General features: G+C 41.2%; 5 protein-coding genes across 7 annotated transcripts; 3 read left to right on the forward strand and 2 right to left on the reverse strand.

Annotated features, from left to right (window-relative positions):
* Positions 1–458: 458 nt before the first annotated feature.
* LOC111794600 (equilibrative nucleotide transporter 3-like) lies at positions 459–4,428 on the forward strand. Of its 3 annotated transcripts, none has more exons than XM_023676652.1 (10): positions 459–883; positions 1,102–1,183; positions 1,256–1,360; positions 1,448–1,603; positions 1,692–1,835; positions 1,964–2,069; positions 2,852–3,024; positions 3,099–3,259; positions 3,335–3,593; positions 4,212–4,428. In XM_023676652.1, exons 2-10 carry the CDS (start codon positions 1,142–1,144, stop codon positions 4,317–4,319), a joined length of 1,254 nt encoding a protein of 417 aa, XP_023532420.1. In that variant the 5' UTR covers positions 459–883; positions 1,102–1,141; the 3' UTR covers positions 4,320–4,428. The 3 variants fall into 3 exon arrangements, with proteins under 3 accessions (XP_023532420.1, XP_023532421.1, XP_023532422.1); XM_023676653.1 differs by having other exon boundaries at positions 1,109–1,183; XM_023676654.1 differs by having other exon boundaries at positions 459–881; positions 1,099–1,183.
* A 130-nt stretch (positions 4,429–4,558) lies between these two features.
* LOC111794602 (uncharacterized GPI-anchored protein At4g28100-like) lies at positions 4,559–5,905 on the reverse strand. The gene is made up of 2 exons (XM_023676656.1): positions 5,141–5,905; positions 4,559–5,021 (listed from the first exon to the last, which is right to left on the reverse strand). The coding sequence occupies exons 1-2, from the start codon at positions 5,714–5,716 to the stop codon at positions 4,695–4,697; spliced, it is 903 nt and encodes a 300-aa protein (XP_023532424.1). The 5' UTR covers positions 5,717–5,905; the 3' UTR covers positions 4,559–4,694.
* A 3,643-nt stretch (positions 5,906–9,548) lies between these two features.
* Positions 9,549–12,470, forward strand: LOC111794621 (vesicle-associated protein 4-2-like). Its single transcript, XM_023676693.1, has 7 exons — positions 9,549–10,107; positions 10,377–10,447; positions 10,535–10,616; positions 10,725–10,843; positions 11,549–11,626; positions 11,720–11,839; positions 11,929–12,470. Exons 1-7 carry the CDS (start codon positions 9,843–9,845, stop codon positions 11,986–11,988), a joined length of 795 nt encoding a protein of 264 aa, XP_023532461.1. The 5' UTR covers positions 9,549–9,842; the 3' UTR covers positions 11,989–12,470.
* A 2,714-nt stretch (positions 12,471–15,184) lies between these two features.
* Positions 15,185–16,723, forward strand: LOC111794779. Its single transcript, XM_023676917.1, has one exon. The coding sequence runs from the start codon at positions 15,298–15,300 to the stop codon at positions 16,651–16,653; it is 1,356 nt and encodes a 451-aa protein (XP_023532685.1). The 5' UTR covers positions 15,185–15,297; the 3' UTR covers positions 16,654–16,723.
* A 136-nt stretch (positions 16,724–16,859) lies between these two features.
* On the reverse strand, positions 16,860–19,423 carry LOC111794778 (external alternative NAD(P)H-ubiquinone oxidoreductase B3, mitochondrial-like). The gene is made up of 8 exons (XM_023676916.1): positions 19,335–19,423; positions 18,950–19,241; positions 18,409–18,866; positions 18,014–18,338; positions 17,530–17,802; positions 17,324–17,445; positions 17,125–17,244; positions 16,860–16,967 (listed from the first exon to the last, which is right to left on the reverse strand). The coding sequence occupies exons 1-8, from the start codon at positions 19,421–19,423 to the stop codon at positions 16,880–16,882; spliced, it is 1,767 nt and encodes a 588-aa protein (XP_023532684.1). The 3' UTR covers positions 16,860–16,879.
* Positions 19,424–19,632: the final 209 nt, after the last annotated feature.

Genomic DNA, 19,632 nt, shown 5'->3' on the forward strand with positions numbered 1-19,632 from the left:
TTAGGAATTTGACTATTCCTTCTATACTTTATACCATTGCACTCGAAAAAGAAACCAAAAGTAATATTAAGGCCAATTTGTCCTAAAATGTCCGAGGTTTGAATCAACCCGAGCTTTAAAACTAGACGAATTTATATGAATTATGACTCAATTTAGTAGGGGTAATTGGATTATAGTGGGTTGGGTAATTGGATTATAGTGGGTTGGGCAATTGGGCCTTGCCACGTTTAGAAAGAAAACCAATCATGGATCCCTTCCATTTCTAATATATGGATAGGATATGAGCCCTATATAATCCGGATGAGGGTTTGATGGGGTCAGTCCAATTGACCTGTTTTTTAAAATCTTTAGTATATAGATGGATGTGCATCAACATTTAGCCTATCATGATGATCAACTTTTAATGTCAATAAACATTCAAAACATTGTAATGACCTATAATAATATATTTTTTTCAATCAAATCTCGATGACAAGAATCCAAAGACAACATTAAAGATAATCTTTAGTGATCGGTGAAGAAGATAAGGCGACGACCCAATATCGTTTCGACCTTTCTCCGATTTTTTTTTCAGTGACAAATGTTCCAATTTCTCATTTTCTAAGAGAACCCATGATCAGATCTTTTCTTCCCCTCACTTCTTTGTTCAGTTAGCAAAAGCTCAATGAATTTTCAGTATCTACAATTCCCTTTTCGTTAACTGTGGCTCAACTTCCGATGAAACTGTTGACGGTCCAAAATGGGTTCGGAGAGAATTTAAAGAATACGAAGATCAGGATGAGGAAACAATCATGAAGATGAGGATCACCGTTTATTGTTCTTCATCATTGCCGTGGGATTCAGCTTTCGATTCCTCCTCTGCTTGAAGATTTAGACAAAAAAGGTCTGTCCCTTGAGATATCTTAGCTTGTTTTTATTACCATCCATGTTTTCTATTGAAATAAAAGTCAATAGTTAACAACTTCCCGTTTCAATCGGTAGTGGGTTTGATTTCTTCAAGCTAGATATTATTTATGGGAAGTTAATCACGCCATTCTTCGTCTTCTTCATTTTGTTATTCTAAATTTAAACATTCTCTTATTATACTGCTCGCGGCGGAAGAGATCAGGGGTCTTCTAAAAGCTATTGAAAGGAAGTGATTATGGCGGTGACGGATGAAAAAGCGGATGTCGTAAGGCTTGAGGTTTGTAATCAAAATCTTGGGTAGTAATGAAGTTGTGAAATCTCTGATGGGTATTGTTATTTTTGTTGAAAGGGTAAATATACTGCAATGATTGTGTGTTGGCTTCTTGGAAATGGATGCCTGTTTTCTTGGAACAGTATGCTGACCATTCAAGATTACTATGGCTATTTGTTTCCGGTAATTTTCATTGTCTTGAGCAATTTAGTAGCCTTGAACTTGAAGGATTACAATGATGGTATTTCCCCCTTTTGAAATGTTCTACAGAACTACCATTCTTCAAGGGTTCTCACTCTTGTGTATCAGCCATTTGCGCTTGGAACACTCTGCATACTCGCATCTTGGGAAGCAAATATCAATACCAGAAAACGGAATCTCTTTGGATATGTTCTGTTCTTCATTTCCTCCCTCTCGGTTTTAGTTGTAAACACTGGTTTCTTCTTTCTTTTTGTGTTCTTGTGTTCTGAATATGTAAAAAGTTTATGAAACTGCCATTGTTAATGTTTTGTAGTTGGATTTAGCAACATCTGGAAAAGGAGGTCTGGGTCCCTTCATAGGAATTTGTGCCATTAGCGGTGCTTTTGGGATTGCAGATGCTCATGTTCAAGGAGGAATGGTTGGGGATCTTTCTTTTATGCAACCAGAGCTCTTGCAGGTTAATAATGCCACTTTCCATGGTTTGTTCATTGACTTGTCTGATGATCTTTCCCTGGCATCAATTTTGCTTTACCTTGTCTCAAATTTGTAACTTTTTTGGGTGTTTTTTGATCTTGAATTCCTCAGTCTTTTCTGGCTGGCTTGGCTGCCTCCGGCGCTCTTACCTCGGGTTTGAGGTTAATTACTAAAGGAGCATTTGAAAATTCTAAGGGTGGCCTTCGTAAAGGAGCTCGTAGGTGCTCTTGTTTCTGGTTTATGGTTTGTTTTAAAGCAAATTGGTGTGTGCTTGGATTATAACTTTGAACTGCTATTGATATAAACATATTGCATATGGGTTTTGTTTGTTGATCTCTATATAGTTGGCCAATGGCCGTATAAATTAAGACCGATCTATCGAATCACTGTTGTAACAGCCTAAGCTCACCGCTACGCTAGCAGACATTATCCTCTCTAGGGTTTGTAACATCCCAAACTCGCCGTTAAGAGACATGTTTTAAAACCTTGAAGGGGAGCAAGGAAGCCCAAAAAAGACAATATCTGCCGGCGGTGGACTTGAGCTGTTACAAATGGTATCAGGGCCAGATACCGTGCGGTGTGCTAGTGCTAGTGAAGATGCTGAGCCCCGAAGGGGGTGGACACTAGGCGGTGTGCCAGTGAAGACGCTGAGCCCCGAAGGGGGTGGACACTAGGACGGCGTGCCAGTGAAGATGCTGAACCCTGAAGGGGGTGGACACTAGGGCGGTGTGCCAGCAAGGACGGTGAGCCCCGAATGGAGGTGGACACTAGGGCGGTGTGCCAGCGAGGACGGTGAGCCCCGAACGGAGGTGGATACCGGGCGGTGTGCCAAAGAGGAGAATATTTTCTAGCAACTATTTTTTTTTTTTATATTTTCATTTGATGTTTATGAAGAAGTGGCTTCCTTTAAACTAGTGTGTAATATACAGAGAACACAGTTATAGCCTTAACGACATCTGACCCCTCCCTAAAGACTGATTCTTCTACCATTCTCTGCAGTTTTGTTCTTTGCAATCTCAACATTTTTTGAGCTTCTCTGTGTTATCCTCTACGCATTTACTTTTCCAAAACTGCCAATTGTGAAGCATTTTCGGGCCAAGGCGGCATTAGAGGGGTCAAAAACAGTTTCAGCTGACCTTGCTGCTGCTGGGATCCATGGGGTAGCAGATGAGGTATGTAACATCTCAAAACATCCAAGCATCTTCTTATCGAACTTGGTCGAATAACGCATAAGAATTACGTGTAGGCCATGGGGAAAGCAAACGAAGTCGAGCGACTAAGCAATAAAGAACTGTTGTCACAGAACATAGATTATGTAGTTGACATTTTTTTGATATATGCTCTCACATTGTCCATTTTTCCTGGATTCTTATCTGAGGACACTGGATCACACAGTTTAGGAACATGGTATGTGTTCTCATTTGCACAATTCATTAAATGTTTTATTCATGTCGAGGATTGAGCATCTCTTGCTTCTCTCAGGTATGCACTCGTGTTGATTGCATCATACAATGTTTGTGATCTTATTGGGAGATACATTCCGCTCATAGGATGTATAAGGCTAGAGTCACGGAAATGGCTTATGGTCTCGATCGTTGCCCGTATCTTACTCCTACCGGCATTCTACTTCACAGCCAAGTACGGCGATGAAGGTTGGATGATACTACTCACCTCATTCTTGGGCTTGACTAATGGCTACCTCACCGTTTGTGTGCTCACTTCTGCACCAAAAGGTTACAAGGTAAGCTTGGTTAAATAGAAGCTAAAAAGGGGAAGATTGAGAAATAGTTTGTGTTAGAAATTACGAACCTCCACAATGTTGTCCACTTTAAGCATAAGCTCTCGTGACTTTGCTTTTGGTTTTCTTAAAATGCCTCGTACCAATGGAGGTTTATTCTATGATGATTCCCTTAATTAGTCAATGTTTGACTCCCTCCCAACAATCCTCTCCTCAAACAAAGTACACCATAGAGCCTTCCCTGAGGACTATGGAGCCCTCGAACAGCCTCTTGAGTTTCGACTCCTTCTCTAGAGTCTTCGAACAAAGTACACCCTTTGTTGTACTTTGTTCGACACTTGAGTCACTTTTGACTACACCTTTGAGGCTCACAACATCCGTTGTTTGATACTTGAGAATTCTATTGACATGGCTAAATTAAGAGCATGACTCTAATACCATATTAGGAATCACGCCCTCAACAATGATATGACATTGTCCACTTTGAGCATAAGCTCTCATGACTTTTCTTTTACTTATAGACCCATGATCATTCCTTTAATTAGTCAACGTGGGACTCCATCCTAACAATCGTGTTATGCATTATTAAGTTTAATAATGTTTGTCTCACTTGTTGTGCAGGGACCAGAGCAGAATGCCTTGGGGAACTTGCTGGTTCTGTTCTTACTTGGAGGAATATTTGCAGGAGTCACCCTGGGCTGGCTGTGGCTTATAGGCAAGGGCTGGTAAAGTAGTGTGTAGATTTATAGGCTGTTTGGGAATGCTCTTTAATAATTGCTTCTTGCAAAGCCATTTTCATTATAAGTGATTCATTACAATTCTCTTAGATTTGGTTCTATATCTTTAAACGTTTGTCTGTGACTCGTGGAGAAACCCCATTTTTGTGAGAATATTTGAAACGTTTCACAGAATTCAATGCACGTCAAACTGGAATATTTACTGCTGTAAAAGAAAACAAAACTGAAGCAGATCTGTCCCACCAAACCCAATTTTACTGTAGGGTTAAGAAAAAAGACACAAAATCAACAGCTTTCATGTGACAGACACGACATGGTCTTTCCCTCCAAAATATCCCAAGAAACTACGGCCCAACGGAAGCTCATATTACGGATGTGTCAAGAACCAGATGAAGGGCACTGCTGTTAAGGGTAAGAATGGATACATGAAGGTCGAGGGTGATGAAGTGGAGGACTGTGTGTTGTCTAATTGAAGGGAATCAACGGCCAGTGGCATGTTTTCTTGATCTGGGCTGCACTTTGAGTCGTGAGGCGGGTGGGCACTGTACATTATGGCTCTTAGAACCGCTGAAACTGTTGGAATGTACGCCGTTTTGTTGCGAGCGAGCAGCCATGTTAGCCCCATCAGTTGGCAGTCTCTGTTGAACATTTTGGTTGCTCTTTCGGTGGTGCTGGTGTCTCTAGCTCCCTTCACCTGATCGGAAACATAAATTAAGGAGCAAAAAAAGCGAAAAGATCCCATTTTTTAGCTACCCATTTCAATGTGGGAGTCGATGAGACAAGAATCGTTACGGTTAAGTTGTTTTGCAGTACCTTTTGGAGTGCGCCGAGGCATTTGGTGCAACCGGAGTAGGATGCGTTGCGGCAATTCTTCTCCAGATCACGCACTGCCGGCGTTGGGGTGGCGTTGTGGAAGCCGGAGAGATTGAATGCTGCTGGACAAGACAGGGAACTTATCTGGTGGAGACGAATTCCACAGAAGCACAATACAGCGTCGCAGCTGGAATTGGGCTGCGGAATTCTGATATTGCGCTTAACCAACGAGTTTTGTAATGACTCCACGCATTTCTGGGAATCGTCTGGCATCAATGGCAGATCTATTTCGGCTGTTGGCGCTGGAGCCGACACTTCTAACGCCGACCTGGCATGAGCTGCAAAGAGCCATGCCGCTAGCACTGGACAGCACCGGCTCCGGTCTAGGTTCCCATTGCAGGCTTGGCTCACTCCCCCGAATAGCTCGTCGGATAGGTCCAGCCGACAGACTTGAGTTTCGGCTTCTACTGGGATGGCCGGAACAGAGGATTCCCCTGTTACGCCAGCAACAGAAACTTGGAACAGAGTCGATAAGATCATAAGGATTGATGAAACTACAACCATCAGAGAGACCATATTTTGAAGTTTCCTTGATGGGTTTTGTTTTTGATGATCGGGGAAGAAATGGGTTGCGCATACAAAGTCGAGAGGAAGAAGATATAGATTGATCGGGAGCACGAAGGTTGTTAAAAAGAAAGCATTCGAAAGCGGATTTGACTGAAAAGTGGATAGGATTTGATGTCTTTCTACAACCAAAAATAATTCTAAAGCAACCTCGCCAAAGGAAAGCGTAAAGATCAAGAACAAGAAGAAGAAACTGTGAGGGATTGAAACGAAGTAGAGTTTGGTTTGGTCCGAAAGATGGTCTCTGAGATAATGAAAACAGGACATGACCACATGGGGTCTAACATTTTCTAAAGCGACAGAGAGAGAGAGAAATGGGCTCTGGTTTAAACTTTATCTTCGTACAGAGGGCATCAAATAGTCGTCCCGGAGCACCATGGGACGACCACAGCGAACCGGCGAAGGACTAATTTCTGAACTTTCCGGCACGGCGGTGGAGCAGAAGTACCTAAACTAAACCAAACCCATGGTGGGTTTTCCTCAGAAAGGAACGAAGAAGAAGGAGAAACACCATGATGGGCATCTTATCCTCTTAAAAACTGACAAATACAAAACACACAATTGGGTTTGGCATCAAAGAAGAAAATGTGAACAGGCCACAGCGACAACATCGGTGGCGTTAACTTAAAAGACAAACTGGAAATGTCAATCAAGAAGAAATGATTCGGAGGAAAAGCTCCGGCTACGGCGGGGCCCTTGTCTCTGTCACACCATGAGAAAGGCCGCTGCTTTTTGCCTAACCTCCATTATTTTTCAATCATATGAACCTCTCTTTCAAAGTTATACCTTCATTCATTATACTCATCGCATAAAAGATACATCACGTATTGTAATATGAGAAGAAATTGGGTTTAAATTGAGATGAGTTGTTGAGATTGTTGTTGTTATTGAATATCTCAATCAATTATTGACGAAAAATATGAAAAAGTCAGCCCATCAGTGGAAAAACGGGGAAATGAGCTGAAAAACATGAGGATTCTACCAAATACATTTTTTAAGTCAAAGTTAATTTGGCCATTACACCAAATCAGTAGACTTTCTTCTCTCCATTTTTTCAAACCACAAAAATTTCTTTGATTCAATTTTGGTTCTTTTTCTATGATAATCAAGAGTCCTTGCAGTCGTGTCACATGTAACAACTAAAATCTACCACTAGTAGATATTGTTTGTTTTGACCTATTATGTATCGTCATCAACCTCACTTGACAATGACGAAAATGTTGGTATTGAACTATTTAATTAGCCAAACCCACCATGTGACTTCCCTAACCTCATTCCATTCTTTCCAGGAACTCCAAGGAGTTACTTTAACTCGATCCATAATATTTTAGCCCTCTTCTGTGTATTATGGTCTTCCTTGCTGCTAGGAGCTTGGAGCCCAAGATTGGTTCAAACTCTCGTTTAAATCTCTATGCTTGCAACTATAGTAACTATATTGACAATGGAAGAATAGGTGAGTGACAATGGAAGAATAGGTGAGGTTGAGAACGAACATAAGGTGTAATCGTTCAAGTTCACTGTTAGTAGATATTATCTTTTTTGAATTTTTTCTTCTGGGCTTTCTTTCAAGGTTTACCTCTCCAATTGATGTGAGATCTCGTACCAAGTGTACAGCTAAAGCAGCAATAAACAGTCGTATTACAACTTTCATATGCATCAGCAAGTGATACTACGTTGTAGTTTGTAGCTTCACAAGCTGCATCAGCAGGCTCATAATCATTGTAAGGAGGATCTCTTGACTATCTTGAACATTAAAATCAATTGAATCAAAAGAAAATTCATTTTGTTCTAAGTTATCAATCCCTTCTGATAAAGAAACCTGAGTTCTATCAACCAAAAAATGTACTCAAAATCATACTGATAAAGTGTTTGGCTCTCAAACTGCTACCTTTTAGAAAAGGTAATCTGTGCTTCTTCCCTTCTTCACAGCTGAGATAAAATTGAACAAATCATCAAATGCATCAAAGCTTTGTTGTTGTAATGACCAAAGTGATGATGTCACTTCGGCCTTTAGTGCATTATGACATAAAGAGTCATTGTTCACAAAGAAAGCATTTCTAACCATGATGGCCCTTGCAATCTCTGCTCCTTGTGGGTCATAAATATCATTAACTTGGTCCTTCCAAACCATGAAAATCTTGTTATGCAACAATTCAGCAAGTATATATAAAGTCGATACGTAACGGGTTAGGGGAATGCTTCATTTCTCTCTCTCAGTAAGGTCTTGTTAGAAATCAAGACTCTCCACAATAGTATGATATTGTCCACTTTGAGCATAAACTCTCGTGACTTTGCTTTGGGCTTCCCAAAAGGCCTCGTACCAATGAAGATAATATTCCTTGATTATAAACACATGATCATTCCCTAAATTAGCCGACGTGGGAATTTCATCCAACAGGTCTTACAAATCACCTACTTGGGGGTCCAACATCCTCACTGGAACAATCCCAACGTCTGGCTCTGATACCATTTGTAACAGCTCAAGCCCACTGCTAACAGATATTGTTCTATTTAGTTTTTTTCTTTTGGGCTTCCCCTCAAAGTTTTAAAACACGTCTGGTAGAAAAAGATTTGAACCTGTCCAATAGGTCGACTCGTTGTCATCAACATGAAAGCCATAAACAATACATTTGCTTCTTAATTATTGTTGGTACAATATGTTTGCTCTTGTAGATGTTGGGCTTGGTTTTTCTTGACATAAACTTCTTCGTATAATCATTCTGGTTGCATAATCACAATGATAAACTTGCTTGTTTTTGGACCAACAGGAGCATGATTGGTTCTTTTCCTTTTCTCTCCTCATCTTTGGTTGTCTGTCAATCATCTTCTGCAACAGGTTTCTTGCCCTTTGGTATTGCCATGAAATGCACCCTCGACATGTTCCTCATTACACATTGCATCCCTTTGATCTTGAGCAAGTAAAATGTGAAACAAACTTAGGGACTGAAACTAAACATACCCAAAACAATCAAAACAAAGATCAACCTAAGATGTTAAAAGTAAAATCTTTAGAGAACAGTTAGATATAACCATAAATGGTATTAAAGCGAGAAATCGAGCGATATGTCAGCGACGAAGTTGAGCCCCAAATGGGGTGACCACGAGGTGGTGTGCCAGTAAGGATACTCAGTCTCGAAGGGGGTGGATTGGGGGGTGCCACATCGATTAGAGAAAGGAACGAGTGCCAGCCAAGACGCTGAGTCTTGAAGGGAAGTGGATTGTGAGATCTTACATTAGTTGGGGAGAAGAACGAAGCATTGGTTGTAAGAGTGCGAAAGAAAAAGCTCAAAAAAGATAATATTTTCTGACGGTAGCGGTGGGCTAATACTAATAAAAGATTTTGGAAGAGGGGTCAGAACCACATGGTGAATGGATGAGTGATTTTCTTCTATTACTTGAACACCTAAGAGGAACACACTCATCTGATCTATACCATGGTTGCTAATCATCATACTCCTTACTGCATGCACTAATGTTGTCTTTCCAAGCATAGCTTTTTCAATTCTTTTCAAGCAAAAATAGCTCACTATGTTCCTGAAGAAACAGAAGAACAAGTGGAAAGGAAGAAAAAGTGGGAATTTAAGGGAGAGATGGTGCTGAAAATGATATCTTTTGGCCCCCCACCATTAAATTTCAGAATATTTAGGATTCATCTTCCTCAACCAACTTGCTATTTCTTCATTTACATTAACCCATTGATGGGACTGCAACTTTTTCATTGCTTGTTACCTAACAGTTCTTCTGGTTAAACATCCAAAGATTCGTAGTTAGCAGAGTCTCTTGTTTCTTAATAAAAACAGAGCAACTGTCGGGCAGGGCAGGCGTTGCCAACTAAAATGCAAGGATGATTCGAAGAACAGTACAATGGAACCGTATTCCTTGTCGGGTATGACATAAATAACCGCATCTACAGCTTCAGCCCATCAAACGATCCAAATAGAAAAACCCAAAATAGAAATGATCCAAACCGAAGTTGGAAGAGTTGTTTTCGGGAGGAGCGAGTAAGTAAAACCCCTTTTGTGATAAATCCCAAATCCATAAGCTTCTCGCCTAGCAACCAAGGAATCTACCGACTTCAATGGCTGTCGCTGATCAGAAATCAGACCTCGATGGCAAGGTTTGGAGCCTTTGTAGTATACCCTTTTGGCAAAATGGCAATGTCTCCTCGTCTTCTGGTTCTTCGTCGACTGCTATTCATCGCGTTAATGAGCAAAGTAATGGTCATAAGCCAACAGAGAACTCGGGCTCCTATCCTTCTGGCAAGGTTTCGTTCATTGCGAAATCTCTACTCCCTACCAGAAGAAGGCTTCGTCTCGATCCTTCCAACAAGCTCTACTTTCCATGTATGTACCCTATTTTCTCATCTGGGTCGCCATTTTTTTGGGTTCATAATGAGATTTTGTGGCCTTTTTCGTTTTGTTCTTAAAACTGTGGTCGTCCTCCCCTGTTCTCTGGCTTGATGCTTACCAAATCACTCCCTAAAATCGATCTGTTCTTGCTTTGGTTTTGAGAATGTTTGTCCTTTTTGTTCATCTTTTCAGATTGTTTAGTTGTCTGATGCCCTTGAATTCCTCTCAGCTTGTGTTTTGTTTTCATTGTCTTTCTCTTAAAGATGAACCTGGGAAGCAGGTAAAGAGTGCTATTGAGATACAGAATACGAGCAAGAATCATGTGGCTTTCAAAGTATGAATCATTCCCTCACGAACTTTTATCAGTTTTGAGCCTACCCAATGCAGCCTTCTTACTTCTTACCCCCTTGAATTGTTCTAGTTTCAAACGACCGCGCCGAAGAGCTGCTACATGCGTCCTCCTGGTGGTATACTTGCTCCTGGTGAAAGTATCATCGCAACGGGTAAGACATTCATCTTAGTTTTGAGCTGCATTCCTTGAACTGAACATTACAAGTATGAACAGCATTTGGAGTCTTTCTGAGGTTCTTGTATCTGTGACTTTACTTCAGTGTTCAAGTTTGTGGAGCCACTAGAGAACAATGAGAAGCCTGTGGATCAAAAGAGGAGGGTTAAGTTTAAGATTGTGAGCTTGAAAGTGAAGGGTAACATGGACTATGTGCCAGAGCTGGTATGTCTTGCAGCCTTAACTTCTGACTTTACTATGCTTTTCCATGCTTTGAGTTTGTGACCAATGCTTATATCATTATTGTGTAAGAATATGTAACAATCCAAGCCTACCGACACTGTCTTCTTTGAACTTTCCCTTCCGGACTTCTCCTCAAGATTTTAAAACGCGTCTACTATGGCGAGGATCTAGCCCTACTCCGACCAGTGTCTCGCACCTTCTGGAACCTGGCTAGACCCCTTCATAGTAGACGCGTTTTAAAATCTTGAGGGAAAGCCCAAAGAACAATATCTGCGAGTAGTAGGCTTGGGATGTTACAAATGGTATCAAAGTCAATCACTGGATGGTACGAAACACTGGTCAGAGTAGGGGTAGACCCTCTCCAACCAATGTGGGATCTCACAATCCACCCCCTTGGGGGTCAGTGTCTTCACTGACACACCGCCCGGTGTCTAGCTCTAATACTATTTGTAACCGTCCAAGCCCACCGTTAGTAGATATTGTCCTCTTTTGGGCTTCCTCTCAAGGTTTTAAAACGGTCTGCTAGGGAGAAGTTTTTACACCCTTGTAAGGAATGCTTCGTTCCTCTCTCCAACCAATGTGGGATCTCACGTTAACAAACCATAATGCACATCTTCAAGTGAAAGACCAATTATAATTCATGCTAAGAAGTTTCTGATGGTAATTTTAAATAATGGCATTTCACAGTTTGATGAACAAAGAGATCATGTAGCAGTTGAGCAAATACTGCAAGTTGTTTTTCTTGACCCGCAGCATTCTAATCCTGTAAGTATTAGTAGTAAGAGGAGAGAAACACACTATCAAGTATGGTCAAGACTATCAATCTCCTTATTGGTTTGGATTCTTCTCCTTTTTCAGGCTTTGGAGAAACTCTTCCGACAACTAGCTGTGGCCGAGGCTGCAACTGAGGTGCGTCAAAAGCCAGCAGAAGAAACAGACCCGAAAGTCGTTGGTGAAGGACTCGTCATCGACGAATGGGTGAGACAACGAAACTGTTCTCAACATCTTCTTCAAACCTTATTAAGCTTTGCATTCTCTGACATGCTATGGTTGTTCTTCATTTGTAGAAAGAAAGAAGGGAAAGATACCTAGCTAAGCAACAGGTTGGAGGTGTGGATTTGGTGTGAAATCGAGCTGGTCGTGTTATGAAAGTTGGAATCACATTCATGTGTGAACCTTTCTTTGAGGCATTCGTCGTCGAAGAGCAGTCATCGACATCGACATTAGCAATCAAAAGCGAATGGCTTAACGACTTGATTTGTGATGGCGTTTCATGATCTTGTGTTTGTTTGATTGATTGGGTTGCTGTTTCTGTTGGAGTTTGAAGGTTTTGAGGTAAATAGTGGGTGTTGTTCTTGAAAAGTGTTGCTGTTTGTGATAAAGTTTGGGGCAAATGAGCCAAAGAATCAAGTCTTCAAAATAGCATGTCCTGTTGAGAGGCATCATTTGTGAGCCCACTTGCTGTGTGGAATGGTATCTGCTTGGTTTATATCTCCCTTTCTTTGAAATCTTTCCCTTAGTGCTTTCCTATCAGACAAAGGCACAAAAATGACTGCATATTAGAGCTATTCCACATCTTATGAATATATTCTAGTGAATCGGGCGCATTGTGATCAAAATACTAACTATGCTTTACTCTTTGAACGTTTCATTTTTATTCAAAATACCTTTATACTTTGTGTGAGATCCTATGTTAGTTGGAGAGGAGAACGAGACGTTTTCTTATAAGGGTATAGAAACTTTTTTCTGGTAGACATGTTTTAAAATTGTGAAGCTGACGACGATATGTAACGAGTTGAAACAGATAATATCTGCTAACGGTGAACTTAGACAGTTACAAATAATATCAGAACACGATAACGAACAAGAAAAACTTGTAATTGAACAGTAATGTAATGCAATGATTGTGAAAGGATGAGTTTTGCATTGTGAAAGGATGATTTTGTGTTTCAAAAGGGATTTGGAAAGGCAATTATCACATATTCCCACCATGTTATGAGTTGGATAAGATATTAAAGATATAAGCAAATTAAAAATGTTCTTTTCAAACAAAACTGAAGTTTCACAACGAACCTTTGATGATTCTATAGATATGACTAAGTCAGAGACATGACTTTAATACCACTTTTTGGGCATCATGACTGTAACAGCTCAAGCTCACCGTTAGCAGATATTGTCCGCTTTAGTCCATTATGTATCACTGTCAGTCTCACGGTTTCTTCAATTGATGTGGGATCTTATAATCCACCCCCTTGGAGCCTAGCGTCTTTGCTGGCACATCGCCCGATGTCTGGCTCTAATACCATTTGTAACGACTCAAGCCCACTGCTAGTAGGTATTATCCGCTTTAACCCATTATGTATTACCGTCAGCCTCACGGTTTCTCCAACTGATGTGGGATCTCACAGTCCACACCCTTGAGGGCTAGCGTCCTCACTAGCACACGACCCGATATCTGACTCTAAGATATTGTCTGCTCTGACCCATTACATATCGCCATTAAGCTCAAAGTTTTAAAACGCGTTTATTAGAGAGAGGTTTTCACATCCTTACAATGAATGTTTCGTTACCCTCTCTAACCGATGTGGATCTCGCAACAACCTTTCATATATCTCCACAATTATATATATTATCTACTTTAAACATAAACGGTCGTCATTTATATTTGATTCATCCAGAAGTGATTAATTAGACTCTTCAAATATAAAACTACAAATAATCCCTTGAGATTAATCATAGGCTGACCTGTCAAATTGCACTATGAGCCCATGCTGACGCCAAGCTGAGTTGGAAATGCCACAAATTTTAAAACATTGTCCTTTTTCTTTGTCAGACGTGAAGAAAAATAAATAAATAAGTATTTAAGATACTTCCAATACCATACTGCACCCCCACGTGAGACCCATTGCCTGCCACGTGGTTGTGTATTTCTATGTAACACTGTATCTGGACTATAATCCCTAACGCAACCACGTGTATCCATCAACGCCTCGTCATCACAACACGACAATTTTAATACTACCATTCGAATCATTGCACTCTTTTTTATTATTATTATTTTCTTTCTTTATTATAAATTTGGTGACATGGCTGAAATTCGTCCATGCTGGATTAGCCACGAAATGCCACGTCGCTTAAATTTTTAAAATTTTAAAGAATAATTAAAAATAAATTCTATCGAGGCACTCGCAAACTATATAAAGTAAGCTTTGCCGTCGCTCCGCCGAAGCCGGAACGATTTCTTTTCCCCTCATATCGGAAGTTATTTGAAAATGAGTTATCTAGGTCGGGTATGGATGGCGGCGAGTGTAGCCGTAGTCCACGGCGGCCAATCGGACGGCCGCCACGGATCGGCTGAAGGAATCTTAACTCTGCACCGAAATGCAGAAACAACCGCCGTAGCCGTAGATCTCCGCCAATTTTCAACAGCGACGAGTCACTCGAATCGCGATGGAGACGAGAAGAGGCAAGCCGATGAGTCTCTCCGCCGAGTTATGTACTTCAATTGCTGGGGCCAAGGCTGAGATTTGAGAACAACGGCAAGGACATGAGCGATCGAGAGTTTTTGCCCTTGTTTAGGGCTTTTTTTTTTTTTTCTGATCGGAAACGAGGATCGGCTCTGTGATTGTTGACCTTTTTTTACAGAACGATCTCATCCTTGATTGTAAATTACTGGAATCGGGAAGCGATTGATCGGAAACGAGGATTCGTTGTTGCCTTGCGTGTAATTAAAACTAAATGTATAAACGAAATCAAACTGTTCACGATTTCGGTGATTTTTTTTTTTTTTCAATAATCATCAACCTTGTTTATGATCCATTTCTGTGATCCTTTCTGGTGAGGGAATTCATTGATCCAATCGATCTGGAATTCATAATTAAAATTGCTGAACTCATTCTTGACTGATGAATCGATCAAAAAGTGGTGACCCGAAATTTCCAGTTTCGGGTTTAGACAAATTTGAGATAGAACACTATAATGAGTATCTATTCATATGAAATTTTTGAAGAATTTCGATATTTTGAAGGGAAATTTTTAAATTTTTAATTCATTGAAGTTGTTGAAATCCTTTTAGATTTGATTATTGATAATTTGCACAAGAAATATTTTGAATATCTTTCTTAATTAGGTTAGAATGATGGTCCTGTTCGGGCGCCTGGTTCGGGGCCCCATCTTATCGATGAATCGGAGCGTGATACTCTCCTAATCTAATCCAACGGCCAGGAATCCATGCAAAGAAGAAGAGCGCATTCTTCCAACGTCTATATTTCACCAACGGTCAAAAACTCAAAAATATAGAGAATTTCACAATCCCTCCCGATCTCAAAATCTGCAGTTTATTGTGTTTGTGTTGTTCAAAATTTGCCCGTTCTTTTCTTCTTTTTGCTGTAAAAGTTCAAATTTTTCATCAAAATTCGCCTACCCAGACACGAAACATGAGTGTTCTTGATCACCCTGATGACATCGACGCCCCAAACATTCAGGTCTGGAACAATGCTGCTTTTGACAAAGGAGAATCCGATGTTAGAACACTTTCTTGGTCGATTATGCAAGATTTGTACAAGAATCCTTGTTCCGAATCGTTCCAGATTGATTGCGGTAAAGAGAATTTATGCCCTGCTTCTGTCAAGTACTCTGTTTCTGTGGATCCGCTCAATAACAATGGCGCCATTGAAAATTCACAAGGAAAGCCATTTAAAACGCCCGCCAAAAGCTATGGAATCAAGGGAAAGGAGGAAGAGGAGGAGGTAATTTGTAAGGAGAGAAATATCGATGAAGAAATCGAGGAAACAGAGAGGGAAATCAATCGATTGTCGATGAAACTTAAAGCGCTTCAAATTGAGAAGGCTGATCAGAACGCTGCAAGAACAACAGTCCAGAGGGGTGGAAGATTCGTGCCCACCAAATCAATTGTGCCGAAAATGGGTATCCAAAATTCAGATGGGGTTAAAATGTTTGAAGACGCTTCAGTTGAACGGAAAATTGGTCTCAGAGGGAAAAGTTTGGGGCCGTCGGAAATCTACGCCGGAGTTGGGTTTCGGCGGCAGGGAAAGACGGAACTAACACCAATTCAGCAGATGAAAAGCCGTCGACAATCCTGCCTTCCGAAATTGCCAGATATTGACGAAGCTAAGACGAAGAACAGAGGAAGAAACGGTATGAGCCTTAGCCCCAAATCGCGGAGGACATTGATCAAGGCGCAAACTGTGCGGCAACCAGCCACCACCATCGTATCGAAAAGGCCGGCGAAAAAAGATGGGGTTGGGGTTGTCGAATTAATTCAGCCAAAGAAGCTCTTTAAAGACGTTGAAAAATCAGCCCCACCCACCAGCACCAAAAAGCCATTGAGGACTGGTAGGATTGTAGCGAGCCGTTACAATCAGACAAGCGAAAGCGCCCAAGTAGCCACAGAGAATCGCAAGACATCTCTACCGGGGAATTGCAAAGACGACGGAAGCAGTCGTTCTTCATCAGAGCTATGCCGGAGCAAGGCGCCGCAAAGCAGAGTGAAGAAGCGGTGGGAAATTCCAAGTGAAATAATGATACTCCAACAAGAAATGGAAGAGGGATGCTGCGAATCTCCAGTTTCCAAGCTGGGCGATATGCTTCCAAGGATCAGAACGACTCGTTGTTCGAACACAACTCCAAGGGACTCTGGACCGGCCAAGAGGGTGGCTGAATTGATTGAGAGTAACACAAATTTCTTTGCTGATACTGAGATGGAAGCATCGATCTGTCAGAAGTTAAATTTTGCAGAGGATGAAGAGATAAGCGAGTTTGGTGGGCTATAAACTGGTGGATCTGTTGTTATTGTATAACCAGATGAAGCATATAAAGGGATCAAGCTTTTGTTTTCAATAAGTTTTGTCTAAGATATTCAAGACTTCTACTACATGAGTACCAAAATTTAAAATCAAATGCAATGAAAGTAAAACAAAACTGGGATTTGAATGAATGTAAGGTTGGTTATAACTCCTATAGTTGAATTTGTAGAGTTAGGCTGCTATGAAGATGATATCAGATTCTGCTTGAATCCCTGCCAAATATGAATCTTCTACCCCAGTCTGATAGGACCAGAACCCTCGTGCGCCAGCTTACTAGCTTGCTGTAAAGATACATTCGTAAACAAAACATTAGTGTAACACTCCAAACCCACTGTTAGTAGATATTATCTATTTTGATCCGTTACGTATTGCTAAGGAGAGTTCCCACAACGTGTCTAGGGAGAGTACCAAATGACGTTTGGGGTTTGTGGGTTTTACCTTGTATACACAGAGTACCAAAGCCACTGGCTGCTATGACCTATTGAGATCCAATCTCCAGGTAGTTGAGCTGCAGTTTGTTCTCCACCAAGGGGAGCAAACTGCCCAAAATGCTTGTACCTTAACACAAAAACAACCAAACTTTCAGTCTAAAAATACCAAAAACACACCCATTTGATCCACTGTTTATGGTTTTTACCTAAAGGGACGAAATCGATGTCGCCCCGTCCCTCTATATCGGAGAGGGCCTTCCGGGTACTTCTCACATTGTTCCATCTTGTTGAAGCAGGTTGCAAGATACTCACCTTGTTGAGCAGCAACCTACAAGAATTTGAAAACAACAACAAAATAAAGATATAGTAGTTGAAGCAGCATGAGAATAAAGATTAGGATGTATGAGCTCACTTGAGCAGTAGCAGGCAGATTTTTCATCTGAGCATCGACTTCGGAAAGTAAGGACGTAAAGCTTTCGATATCGAGCTCGGTCGACTGGTTCTGCGTGTCCGATTGCGACTTCTTCAACAAGGCTGCAAAGTTCTTCATCTTATTCTTCTTCAGATAGATCTCTACTTGAGGGTATCTCTCACAAATATCCTTTACTGCTTCTTGAAACTCTTGCAGGGCTAAACTTCCTGAATTGTCTGTGTCCGCCTTGCTGAATATCACAGCAATATCTTCCTGCAAGTAAAAGAGTATCAATCAAGAAGAAAGCAATAACCGCCCAAAGCCACCCACCGCTAGCAGATATTGTCTTCTTTAGACTTTCCCTCAAAGCTTTAAAACGCGTTTATGGAAAGGTTTCTCTTATAAAGGGTGTTTCGTTCTCCTCCCCGTGGGGTATCACAAAAGCGAAGCAAAGGGAATGGAATGAAATGAACTCTGAAATTACCATGACTTTTCTTTGGTTTATTGTGGCACAATCACCAAAAGCATAGACACCATCACATCCTTCAACCCTTAGCCATTCATCAGTAGCCAAAGCTCGTCTGTTAGTCTGACCAATCTGCTTCATGAAGTCGACGACTTGAGGCCGAGGACCGATGCCGGTGGACCAGACAACCATTCCATAAGGAACAGACACAAACTCACCGGTTGCCCTTTCTTTTGTGGAGATTTCCTTATCAGTTACTTTCACAACCATGGAACCAGTTTTTAAGTTAATCCCATCTCTTTGAAACTTGTCTTCAGCAAAGGCTGTAATCCTCTTGTCAAACCTATAAAAACAAAGTGTCCTGAATTTGATGCTCCAAAGAAGCCAAAAAATAGCAGTAAGAACTCGCTTACATGTTCAAAATATGATCGCCTGCCTCTAAGAGGGTGATTTTCACGTATTCTTTCAATGAAGGATACAACTCTGCTAAATCCTCTGCAGCAAAGTCATGAAGTTCTGCTGCAAATTCCACTCCTGTTGGACCTCCTCCAACTATAACAAAGTGAAGGGTTCTCTTCTTCTCTTCTTCACTTAGATTTGGAAGGCTGGCTCGCTCGAAACAATCGATTACCGACTGTCGAATCCGCTGAGCATCTTCCACTCCCTTCAAGAAATGAGCATTTTCCTCTACTCCTGGTGTGTTGAAAGTGTTGGATTTAGCTCCCATGGCTACTATCAGATAGTCGTAGTCCACTGAAAACTCTTCCTTGCCACCCAAGTTCGTGTCTTGAGTTGATCGACAGAACACCTTCTTGTTCTCTGCATCTATCTTATAACACTCAGCTTCCCTAAATTCAATGCTCAATCCTTTCTGCAACGTAAAACATCAAATGGGTTACCTTAATCTTGGCAAAACACTGTCAAGAAGAACAGAGTCGCTACGAATTTCAGTACCTTCTTGGTGATGCTACGAATTGGTTCGACAATGCTGCGTGCCTCGACGGTGCCACAAGTGACACTAGGAAGCAAAGGGGTGAAAGCGAAGTAATTATGAGGGGATATGACATGAACATCATAAGAGGAGCTCTTGAGATTCTTCAAGAAGCTGGTGCCGGCCCATCCTGTTCCAAGCACGACCACCTTCTTCTTCTTCTTCTTCCTCCAATCATCATCTTGGTGGACTGCATCAGCAAATGCAGAAGGGTACAGAGATTTGCCATTAGTACTTGCCACCAGCCCACCTCCACTGCAGATCATAACAATGAAGATCATAAGATGAAATATAATTGAATTCAAAACAAGAAAACAAGAGAGGAAAGAAAAAGGGTCGGTCAAGAACCTGGCGGCCAAGACGAGGAGGAGCTTGGAGATGTTGGGATGGTCGTGATAAGCCTTAGAGGCTCTGTTGTAGAAGGAATTCCATGCCATTGTGACAGCCCTGAGTAGCTTCTTCTCTTGCAGGAAAAAGGGAGGGGAAGTTTTCTTTATACAGAAGAGCGACGACGAAGGAGTAACTTCCAAGTTTTTTGTGTAGAAAAAAAACGATTCACCGTTGATTTTGATATCCAATAAAGTGGGAAAGAAGGACAGGTGGGATTGACTGACACAGAAATCTCCAACGAATTAGGAAACTAAAC

Source organism: Cucurbita pepo, chromosome LG05 (assembly GCF_002806865.2).
Source record: "Cucurbita pepo subsp. pepo cultivar mu-cu-16 chromosome LG05, ASM280686v2, whole genome shotgun sequence".
NCBI classification, from domain to species: Eukaryota; Viridiplantae; Streptophyta; class Magnoliopsida; order Cucurbitales; family Cucurbitaceae; genus Cucurbita; species Cucurbita pepo.